General features: G+C 39.7%; 1 protein-coding gene across 25 annotated transcripts in view; it reads right to left on the bottom strand.

The window, feature by feature from the left end:
- The window catches only part of ROBO2 (roundabout guidance receptor 2), a 625,847-nt gene that overhangs the window by 148,104 nt on the left and 465,263 nt on the right, over nt 1–12,480 (bottom strand). For all 25 annotated transcript variants that reach the window (XM_068691004.1, XM_068690931.1, XM_068690919.1 and 22 more), the window contains exons 3-4: nt 2,240–2,397; nt 235–355 (exon numbers count right to left, since the gene is read on the bottom strand). In XM_068691004.1, coding sequence (XP_068547105.1) covers nt 235–355; nt 2,240–2,397 — 279 coding nt within the window. The remainder of the gene's footprint in view (nt 1–234; nt 356–2,239; nt 2,398–12,480) is intronic.

Raw genomic sequence — 12,480 nt, 5'->3', positions numbered from 1 at the left:
CACTAAGGACCTCCAATTAAATTTAGAGTACGTGCTTAGAAGGAAAATATTGGGCAATCACCGTTCCATCACTATAAATTGCAGCCTTTAAAATCAGGAGCTACAAAATGCAGCTTAAGCAATGCTATTGCATTTTGTTAACCTGATTTTGTCTCATATTCTGATGAGTCACCTAGATCAATTCAATATATAACATTTGTAGTGAAAAGGAAACAAAAGCTTGAGTAGCTTTACCAAAGACAGTCAGCTCTGCTGGATCGCTGTCTCGCTCCCCCACCATGTTGGTTCCAACACAAGTGTACATGCCAGCATCACTTTTTCGTGTATTGGAGATCATTAGTTTTCCACCACGTATCTGTTTCAAAATAAGAAACATATTTTTAAATTCAGATAAACAAAAGATATCAGAAAAAGATACACACTCAGGCAAATTCCACAAATTAAACATTTTAATATTTTGTTTGTAAATATATAAAAGGCTTAAAAAAAATGATAATCCCATACAACTAAATATCATTATGCTGCTCTAGAATGCATTTTATCTTACTGATTGATTTTAGATGTGTTTCATTTTATCCCCTTATTCTTCATTAGATGCATTACATTTCAAACACTTTCATTCCTTGCTACCTCTTTGGCAATGCAGAGTGGTTGCATTTCTTGCGTGATGATATGTAAAGCACTTTTGACATCTCTCTGAGGAAAAAGGCAGTTTCACTCAGGTTTATTTAGTTAGTTCATTTTATTGTTACTGGTGCCTGAACAGTTTCCTTGTTCACTGATTTAAGACAGATTTTCTCTTCTCCTTGATGCAAACAGATTGAATGTAGCCCAAACTGAGAATTCACCTGACTCCCACAAGCTTTAATGTTTTCTTGGGTATAAAGGATATTTATAGAGAGAAAAAGCAGGGTAGGTGAAAGAAAAAAAGTAACAAAATTGCAGGTTAAAAGTTAGAACATGAATGCAGTGCTTCAAAATAAACTTGGAATATAGCCAAAGAAACTCGAGAGTCAGGGAATGATATCTCCCTGCCACTCTACCTTCCTCCTCTGTTCTTGAGTAGACTAACAGAAACAGGATGGCCCATAATACCACAAATAGCAACTATTTGGATTGTTTAGCTTGGAATACTTCTTTAGGCATCCAAAGCAATGAGCAAGTTCCTAACAGTACTTCCACATCGAATAATATCAGCACTGAATGAATAACATATCCCTACATACAATATAAAACTTTATTAAATGAATATCAATAGTGAAAAACTTAACATTCAAAAACTAGGATCAAAAAAAATTAACATTCAAAAATTAGGAATTATGTCCACACACCCTTAATTTGTCCCATTAGTTTGCACAGACCGTTATATCATTTTTATTCACTTGATAAGATAATTCTCTCTGCTGGAACTTTTTTCATTCAGTTCACGGAATGATCCATCACAAAAATCAAACAATTTTCCTCCTTTATTTAATACGTATTCCTATTCAGGGACAATTATTCTTTAGAGTATAACTTTAGTCTTTGCTTAGAACATACATCCCAATTACTATACTAAATTCAACATTACCAATGTAATCCTAAGTTAGTGTTTTTTTTGTTTTGTTTTGTTTTTTTCTAAGAGAGTATTTGCATATCTCATAGATATGACTGGTTTTATCTTTCAAACAGCTCTCTGAAATAAAGCCTGATATTGTTTTCATTTCGGGAAAGTGAGATCTAGAAAAGATAAGGCCAAACTGGTCAAAGAGATACACTGAGTCCCAAGGTGAGACAGCTCACATCTAATAGCATACTTTACACAACCAAATCTAGGCTCTAACAGACTTTAGTTGCAACAGGTGCACAAAGCAAGCCTCAGGAAGTTCAAGCTGGACACTTAAACCAGTAGAAATAAACAATTTTTACCCCTCATTTAGGAAAGGTCACGGACAAAAACTGTCAAGTGCAACAAGAAGTCTCTGTGGGAAAGGTGAATACATTATATTTCTCCCTCTCTCCCTCTGCATTTTCAGAAGCCAAGGCTCGTTTCTCTGTCCTTCCACCACTTCACACAGCACAAGACTGTCCTACTCCGAGGGTCTGCAAACTCAAAGCCGTGCAGTTTCTGACATCCACTTCAGTGGTGTACATGATTAGCTATGGAGAAAGACGTGAAGCTATGACGGTCTACCATGCTCAGCTACTCAGCTTTATTGCAGGTCCCATATATATGAACAACCACCCAAGCTGTACTCACACTGATCCGCTCTTCCCTGTCATCAATGCGGACTTTATCCTTCTTCCAGTAGATGGTAGGCTCAGGGTGTCCACGAGGTGGCTGGCACTCCAATATGGCAGGCTCTCCAGCTGCCACCACAACATCTGTAGGGTTTTGGCGGAAGTCATCTCGTAGCACTAACATCGAAAATGAGGGAGAGAAGAAAAAAATTAACAGGAGTGCCATCATTGTAAGTGGGGGGATAAAATATATATATGTAGAATTAAAACAAAAACAAAAACAACAAAACACTGCTCAACTGTTATTAGGTGATGACTTTGTATCTTATGTTTACTACAAAATGCCTCATAAAATAAGTTGGTGAGGTATGACCTTTTTATTCAATGGAAGCAGATTTGATATAGATGCCTTTTTTTGTTTTTCCCTCCAGATAAAAACACCAGCCTGTATTTAAATAAATAAAAAAATAAATAAATAAATAAAAGATCTGTAGCACCCATTAGTATTTTTGTCTTTTTAGTGCTGACAGGGTCACTTCCCGTTATGGGAAAAGTAGTACTGTAAAAGTGGTAGTGCAGGTCTGATATTGGTTCTCTTCATAACAGAAAACAGCATGCTGAGTATCTGGCTTGCTTGGATCTCCAACTTGAGTAGCTAGATAAGGAAGTGACACAACTGGTACTTTGTTGCTGACTTGCACTTTGATTAAGAGTATTATTTTTATTACTCTTACTAGTCTTACTACTATTATTGTTATCACCAATACATGATTAACTGATCACCAGTTTGGAAAGGAGAAACTGAAACCATGCCACTGCCAGTGTTCTTCCACATTTTTTATTTATTTATTTATTTTTAATATATATGTATTTGCAACTTTGACCAGTGTTGTCTGACAACATTGAAAGCAAAAAGCATTTAAATCACCAAGCTGCTTGAAAATTAGATTAGGCAACACATGCTAGCTTCTTATGTAAATCAAGCTCCTATAAAGAAGATTTAGGTCCAACTACCTGACTTCAGTGTGTTAAAATGACATCCACTTCATCGTTATTCTTCCATGGGTGTCCTAGTCTCTAGGTTAATTGACATTCTTATAAATATAAAACTGAAAATATCTCTAGATGAGCTACTGAAATAGAATTTAGGGCATTTCCTCTACTTGAATTTCAGCTATGTATGGCTTTCATTACAGCTTTAAAACAGTTCTTGCCCTTAATGGAAGCAGGGCCCTCTGAGAAATTAGAAAACACCGTATCCTAGTGAAGGGGCAAGTCAGGAAGAGTTCAGCAGAAATTGCTCAGTCTCATTTCATAAGCAGAGATAATTTATTGCTTTTGATGTTAATAAAATGTGCCCCATTTTAACATTTGGAACTGAATATTTTTCTGTTCTGTAATAAGACACAAGAAACTATGATTAATACATATAAGAATTGGTCTCTGAATGGGCTGAGGTGAGCAGGCTGTATAAGTGTGGCACCCAAAATGACATACAAGGTAACTTTTATTGTTCTGCATTTTGGGATACACAGGTAGATCCCAAAGGAAGGAGGAAATTAATTGGCAGTTAATTCTTTTTCTAACAGGAAGAAAAAAAAAAAAAAAGAAAAGAATGATTACTTAGGTCTTGCTCTTCAAGCGTAAGATAGCATTGATAGGACACAATTGGCAATGGATGCAACTCTGGCAAGAACACAGAACACATTCTTCTCAAGAAACACACCAAATAGATACTTTTTTTTTTTTTTCCCCAACAGATAATGAAAGACTCAACCATGAAATATTTCTGATTACTACAAATCACTCTATGCCTTTGATCCTTTGATTCCCAATACTCAAACTGACAGAAATAGAATTTATAGAGCTTCAAAATGAAACGGAATAAACTTAAGAACTGCACAACACAGAAGTAGTAAGCTGAAGATCATGGGTTTTTGACTATTTGGAATTACACCATTTTTCAAACAAAGCCACGAAAGATAATACTTTAGCAGCCTTGGGGAAAGAACCACAAAAAAAAAAAAAAAAAAGTTCATACAAAACCACCTATTTTGGGAAGCATCTTCATGTGTCTCCGTGATCATTATGATACAGGGAAAAAAAAAAAGAAAAAAAAAGTACTTCTGGGCAGTGATATTCTCTTTCACGCAACTGGTAAACAGACAGGATACATCAACTTCTTCCATTATGATTACACACAAACTAGTATTAATTTTTATTGGCTTGACTCTTTGCATAATTACAAAGCTCCAATGCAAATCCATTAGTGGAAAATCCCCAGAAAATCAGCAGATCCTACATCATGACTTTATACTCCTGACAGCAATACCAAGGAAATCATTTTCCCTGAATGTTACACACAGCTATATGAAGCTGACAAACACAGTTTCTTGAGGTGATACATAGCAAATTACATTAACTTTCTCTGAATCATTCCAGCAACTGTGCAAAGTTCCAATCAGCAGCAGAATATGAGAATATGAGGCAGATTTGATTTTATCACATTCCTTTACCCAAGTCCTACTACAAATGTGGCTTGAATGGAAGACAAAATTGATGCTACAGGGTTTACTTAATCTTGCTCTGTACCTCCACACATACGTGAATCTTGAATAGATATATCTCAGTGTTTCCATCTATAGCATTCTGTATTTGGGAGAAAAACAAAAATGGTGGGGAAAAATGAAATAGGGAAAAATAAAGCAAGGACAGAAAGAGAGAGATAACAGAAAATTTGTAGAATATAAATAAAAGAGAGAAAACAGCCCAGAGAGGAAAACATTGAAAACTAATTTCAGAGAGAGTGAAAAGAAAAAGCCAGGAAAGAAGGAAAAGAGTAAGAACAAAAGCACAGAGGAAAAGAAAAAATAAAAGCTGAAGAATAGAGGGCACAGGCTGTAATTTCTCTGATTCAGTGCTTTTAACACAACATAACATGGATAACACAAAGCTCAGACATTAATCTGATCAGCACAGCCATCCCGGCACATCCAAACGTTACCCTGAGAGAGAAGCAATGGGGCTCCGGAAGGAGGAGATCTCGGGGTGCTGGCCAGCAAGCTCAGCTGCCCCAGCACTGCGGCAGATCTCAGCAGAACAGAAAGCAACAGAAGGAGGGAGCATCAATGGGAAGTGGAGCTCACATGTATTAGGAGGGTAAATGGAAAAGTTGCAGCACAGCTTAGTGCATTCACCATATCTAATGGCACAATCATCTGTGAAAACAGAAAAGCAGTTGAGAGCTGTGGAATATTCCTCAGCCAATTATCCACAATTGCATACACTTCCAAATAACTGCAACTGTGCCAGAGCGGATCCCCTCTCCCAGCACTGGGGGTGGCTTTTGTTCCCTCATGAAGCCAGTCTTCCTCAGTTGTTGTTGGTGGTTTTTTTTTGTTTGTTTTGGTTTGTTTTTTTTTTGGGGGGGGGGTTGTTTTTTTTACACATTCAGCACAAGAGGTGAAGCACCGCCATCACGCTCCTCTTCACCTCCTGTTCCTCCTTGCTATAGCCCAGTGTTAACACAGGCTGGGCTTGCCCTCGGTGTTACCTGACATTTAACAATGGACACAAAAGGCTGGAGAGCTGAAGGCCCAGCTCCCCAGGTGAAACAGAGCAGGGCTGCTCCCCTCCACCAGCCGGCCACAACGCTGGCTCCCTTGCACTTGGCCATGCATGGCCTCGATACTGTATGAGCTCCAGGAGCCCAGGGCCTCACTGCCTGGGAGGGCACTGTAGGGCTAGAGGGTAGAAAGGACAGCTAGATTGCACGTACAGCACCCGATAGTGCTATGGACAAAAGTTAATTAAAGTTTGATCACTCTCTTTGTAGTTCTAACAGGCTGATGCTGCTCAAACAAGATAGATGTCTGCGAACTGTCACATCGGTCTTTAAGGGATGCAAAGCCCTGCATGGCCACTTACAGGTATCCACGATGGCAATAACGAAAACAACATCTAACAACAGCAGCAGCAAGATAAACGCTTCCACGCCAGGCACCTGCCAGAGTCAGGAAAAAAGACAAAAAGAAGTCCCCGCTACCACGGCAACTGCTCACCAGCACCTGCCAGCTTAGGCCCAAATCCAGGCCTTGGTCAAACCAATGCTCGTAAACTCAGGGAATTATATGGAAACTGAATTAATTTCCTTGATTGAGGCTCCAGAAATTTGTTTAAAGGAGCCAGAGATAAAACAACAATGTTTATGGAGTGGGATGAAAGGTGGAAGGGTCAAAATTATTCTAGGCTAGATATCCATACCTTAATCCTGCTTTCCACTACAACAGCTTCCAGGCCCTTAGAAAGAAAACATGTTTATAGGATTTACATTTACATGATGACTACAAATAACCATCTGTCTGTTTCCACTTTTTCAATCTGGTCCATGTCCCACGAGCCCCCGGCCCATGGCCAAATCAGTGAAGCTGGAAGGAAGAAGCACGTGCCCACTAGGAGGCTCTGGAATAATTGCCTTCTTCTCCCACCAGTGCTCCTCTCTCCTCTTCCTTCCTCCGATGTACACAGCGAACATCTGACATTATTGGGGAACACAGCTACATCTGTCATGTTGACTAGAGGGTATAAAGAGATACTGAATAAATATTAATGTGCTTCTGTAACTTGGGTCCTGGTAGTTTATCTTGTCCCTTCTGTTCCATTTGGTGCTTATCTGAGGATATTATGACTCTCACATAAGGAATTTACATGGCCACACTGGTGGTAGGTTGGTTATATGCCACACACAAGTAGGTCTCCCCTGATCCCAAGACATTGCTCCCCCCCCCAGGTATTTTCCTAAATCCTTGTCTCTCCACCACTGCTTGGCACTTTTCTCCTACGACACATACTGATATGCACAGTCAACATGAATTATTATGTCAGATAACTGCTTAGATGTCACACAGCGTATGTGTGTATAGATTAAGGGATTAAAATACTTGAAATAATGTATGGAGTAGGGGGGGTATTTCAGAGCTTGGGTAGTATTTATCACCTACAGAAATGGCCTCAGAGCAAGCTGGCACTGCCTGCTGGAATGGAGTGACAAGAACAAGGGGTCACAGACAGACTTCCTTGTTAAAAAGAATAATACACTTAGAGGATGCTGCTGCCCTACCTTTTGTTTAAACCTCTGTCACATTTTGTGTGGGAAATTATAAACAAATTCACAATTAGGCAACAGTCCTCGGCAGGACTCCAAGGGAGTCTTGAGCTCTCTCTGCATATGCACAGCCCTGGAGGAGCTGCCAAACAATTATGGACATTTTTATAAAAAAAAATGTGAAGAACTACACTTTTTCTTTTTCCTTCTTGTGTCTACTTTTTCCTCTCTCCTGATACAGATATTGCCGAGGAAACATGAATGCTAGCTAATTCACTATAACTCAAAATGTTCAGACTTCACTGTTTACAAGGAAGTCCAAAACCCAAAAGCTTAATTTTCAGAGGTGTTAGAGTATTTTCAAAGAGTCCAGCCTCTTCAACAATGTCCAATTAGTAGGGCCCCGGGAAATCAAAGTGAGGAAGAGAGTAGTAGGGAGATATCTGCATAAAGAAACAGAAAATGCTCTTCCTTTCAGATTCAGCACTTTTCTTTGGCTTCATCCATTTTTCTCACTCAATATTCCATGTGTTTCTGAACTTAATAACCTACTTACTACTTACAGTTATAGGGAACTTGCTCTTTATTTTCAGGCCCCAGCAAAAAGCAGAACAATGATGTGGGAAAAACACTCTGTTCTTATATGTCCTCTAAAGATTTTAACAGCTCCTATATGCAGATACAATTGTTTATAGAATATGGACCTTTGATGAGCATTACAATCTAAACGTAAAGTGAGAGACCCTTGCTTCTGAACAGAGAATTTATTAAACAAAGTTAACAGAGAAGCTGATAATCATAGTATTAGAAGTCAGGTGCATGAACAGCCACTATTAAACAGGTATAGTGAATGAAGTTATATCCAGTTGGAGACCAGTCACTAGTGGTGTCCACTATTCTCTTCAATATCGGTGATCTGGATAAGGGGATCGAGTGCACCCTCAGTAAGTTTGCAGATGACACCAAGTTAGGTGCGTGTGTCGATCTGCTCGAGGGTAGGAAGGCTCTGCAGGAGGATCTGGATAGGCTGGATCGATGGGCTGAGGTCAACTGCATGAAGTTTAACAAGGCCAAGTGCCGGGTCCTGCACCTGGGGTGCAATAACCCCAAGCAGAGCTACAGGCTGGGAGATTAGTGGTTGGAAAGCTGCCTGGCAGAGAAGGACCTGGGAGTGATGGTGGACAGTCGGCTGAATATGAGCCAGCAGTGTGCTCAGGTGGCCAAGAAAGCCAACAGCATCCTGGCTTTTATAAGAAGCAGTGTGGCCAGAAGGTCTAGGGAAGCAATTGTCCCCCTGTACTCGGCTCTGGTGAGGCTGCACCTTGAGTACTGTGTTCAGTTTTGGGCCCCTCGCTACAAGAAGGACATGAAAGTGCTTGAGAGAGTACAGAGAAGGGCGACCAAGCTGGTGAGGGGCCTGGAGAACAAGTCTTATGAGGAGCGGCTGAGGGAGCTGGGCTTGTTCAGCCTGGAGAAAAGGAGGCTCAGGGGCGACCTTATTGCTCTCTACAGATACCTTAAAGAAGGCTGTAGCGAGGTGGGTGTTGGTCTCTTCTCCCACGTGCTTGGCGACAGGACAAGGGGGAATGGGCAAAAGTTGCACCAGGGGAGGTTTAGGTTGGATACTAGGAAAAACTTCTTTACCAAAAGGGTTGTCAGGCATTCAAATGGGCTGCCCAGGGAAGTGGTTGAGTCACCCTCCCTGCAGGTCTTTAAAAGACGTTTAGATGTAGAGCTTAATGATATGGTTTAGTGGAGGACTTGTTAGTGTTAGGTCAGAGGTTAGACTAGATGATCTTGGAGGTCTCTTACAACCTAAATGATTCTGTGAAGTGGACAGATTTCAAATGGAGTTATTGGGAGATTTTCATACTTTTTCTCTGAACTTCTGTCTGAGATGTACCCCAACTAGCTGACTGCACAAAGGTTAGGAAAGAAGATAAGCTTTTTCCTGTCTCATTTCAGCACACATTGCAAGAGTCAGACTGTCATCTTTCTCCAACAGTTAACCCAGTTAACTGCTGACCTATTTTCCCTTTTTACACAACTACACAGGTATATTAGCTATTGCAAACTAATACTAAACAGTATTAGTTATTGCAAACATTAGTTATGATTTGCTTCTGATTTTTTAGAGGCTGCTATTGTGCCGAATTAAGTATATGCAATACAGCTTGAATACACACTCACTGAAAAACTGTATCATGTCATTGTGATTCATTGTACTCACTTGAATACAATCTGACATCTCCATAATTTTTCTGAAAGATTTTATTTGACTACTAGATGGCAAGAAGAGCGGAGATTTTTCTAACTCAGAACATAACATATTTATGTTTAAGTTTCTTGATTGAAAACAGAGTTCTATCACCTGTCTTCATTGCATTGAGGTACCAATAAACTTCTGTTTTTTAAATTCCCGCCTCCTTCCACCAACAAATTCTGAAGGCTACAGCTAACAGTCAGCAAACTCATTACCCATCTGCTATAAATCTTTAAAAGCATCACTGTGTTTTGACAGTCAAGAAAGGCAAAGGGAAGCATAAAACAAGAATTCTTTATGAATGCAAATATCACAAAGAACACATTTAAATAATTTCAGAAATCTAAAGCTATACAAAGCAGTATGTTGAAAATTTTTCTCTAGGATACAAAGCAGGTTTTTTTTTTCTTATTTTTAAAGCATAATCACTCTGGATGAATGCACTGCCCTGACTGCTAATGCTAACAAGGGTCATGTTACCAAGAGTTATATTTCAGACACTAAAAACCCTATTACTTGCTAAAAATTTTAGAGACTTTATGGAAGAACTGGTATCACAATTGCAGACAGCAAACTTTGAAAAATATCCATTGTCTGTTGTAAGCCTTAAGATTTAACAAGGATCAGACATTTATCAGTTTACTACAACAGTCATTTAACAATCCTTCAAACTCAAGTCTGACATTAGTTTTTACGTGCTCTTTACATTTAATGGGCTACATTTTCAGAAGATTATGGGCAAGTAATTTATTTTTTCCCAACAAATGTGAATATCAGGTGTGGAACTGAGTACAGCTTCAAAAACCACTGCATCTTTCACTGCTGCTTGTATGCCAGCATGTCTACTTTGCAGCAAGGATATGGGACTAGTTTCCCCAAAACCACTAGAAGACTCTTCGCATCAGCTATGGATGCTTGGAGCTTCTCTCCAAGCAATGCAGCAGGGAAGACCATGTTTGGTAGAAGAGGCAATCCTCACTAATACCTTGTAGGCTACTGTCAGAAAAAAGAATACTGGTCTGGATAGGCCTTTGCCCTCTTGTACTACAGACATTCTTACATTCTCATAAGCAAGTATATGTATATATGTATCTATATGTGTATATATCTATATATATTTCAAAAGCAATGGCATCCAAAAAACCTGAAAGTTACTGAATGTCAAAGATACGTGAATGAATATCAGGCATGAACTTTTGACTAATTACCTCAGAAGAGCATGCACAAACTGCATCGTATATACAGAGTACACCACGGAGATTCCCCAGAAAACAGAGATTTAATTAGTAAGTGCACAAACCACCATATCACAGCATGCAGTTTTACTGCTGTGAGCACAACAGTAGAATTGCCAGGTACATGCAGCACTATGTTCAACCTAATGAATGCTACCTAGTTTGCCACAACATTGAGCAGTTGTGTTTTTCTGTTTCCAGACTCAAGTTGGTTCTCCTGCAACCACTTATGCTACTTCAGTCCTCTAGGCTTCCAGTTCAAGCCCAGTCAACACACCTAAAATGTACATGTACCTTCAGTAAAACAAAAGAATAAAAAAGGATGAGAATGACAAAACCAAGTACAAATGAATGAATATTCCTTGTACAAGAAATATAAAATGTTACATGCTTCATTTAACCAATATAATACAGTCTGCAATCTCTGAGCTGTGCTGAAGTGTGAATAGCCTCTAATAAATTTCCTGTGTACACACGCACAACACATACAACAGCAGCTGGGATGCTTTCCCATCTTGGCAGGGGGTCACTGCCATATTACTTATATACTTCAACCACGTTAGGCAAATCATCAAACAAAACAGGCTCTTGCCCTCTAACATAGGAACTCTCTTCCTTCCATCCCCCATCCTCTTCATCTAACCCTGGTCTCTATCAAGCTACATCTGGTAATTATACACTAGAAGTCATCTATTCAGTTTTTCTGAGCAGGATTATGATTATTATTTTTTTTTTTTTCAGAGATTTTGTGTTGTTTTCCTCAGAAGTCAGGACTGAAAACAAGATATCTGAGCAGACATACCACAATGTGTATTTCTCAACAACCTTTCATAACATAAGCTCGATAAGCTTTGCAGGGGGACTGCACAGCCACACTTCATCAAATACGGAGCAGGAGATGCACCTGCAGCTGGTACACAGAATGGGTGGGAGCCTCCTGCTGCTTCTGGACTGCCTCACTTCTCATCCTGCAAACTGTCCTGGTGCCAACAGGCCATGTTAGGGTGCTTGCCAGATGCCGTTTCACCAGGCCTGCTGTATAGGCCTGGCTGGCCTCATGCGCTCTGTCCTGTACACGGGCAAGTCACTGAAGACAGGCTCTGCAGTGATATTTCCTGCAGGGCCTGAGCCCAGGGTGACTTTCTAATTGCTAACCTTCTGGAGGGCTTGGCTGTTCTCACTTTTTCAGAGCCTGACCCAGCAAATAGAGACTGGAAACTGCATAAAGCATGTCTGCATTGATGTCACTGAGACAGGCCCTGTCATTTGAGGGTAAGGAACAGAAGGCCCAAGCGAAGAAAAAAGTGTCGATGAAGGGACTGGGACAGCAGAAGACGATGAGCTGCCAGTATGTGCATGCACGGCTGTAGCCAATTTAGGCAATCCTCTCTCCAAGAATTTACAGCAAAACCCCAATCCTCAAACTCCTCTAATACTTATGATTACATATTATTCTAATTTTATATTATTGTAATGTTCTACATTAAATTCAAAAAGCAAGGATGTGTGTTCCAAAGGTGTTGTTCATTAAAACTCCTATCCTCCTGTGCTCCTGTGTTTAAGTATTTGGTTGTTGCTTTTTTTTTTTTCTTTCTTTCCATGATGAAATTTTCTTCATAAAAGGCTCCTTCCAGGTTTAAAAAATGTCCACAAAATGT

This window comes from Anas acuta, chromosome 1 (assembly GCF_963932015.1).
Source record: "Anas acuta chromosome 1, bAnaAcu1.1, whole genome shotgun sequence".
Taxonomy (NCBI): domain Eukaryota; kingdom Metazoa; phylum Chordata; class Aves; order Anseriformes; family Anatidae; genus Anas; species Anas acuta.
This window is presented reverse-complemented; position numbering and strand designations above follow the sequence as displayed.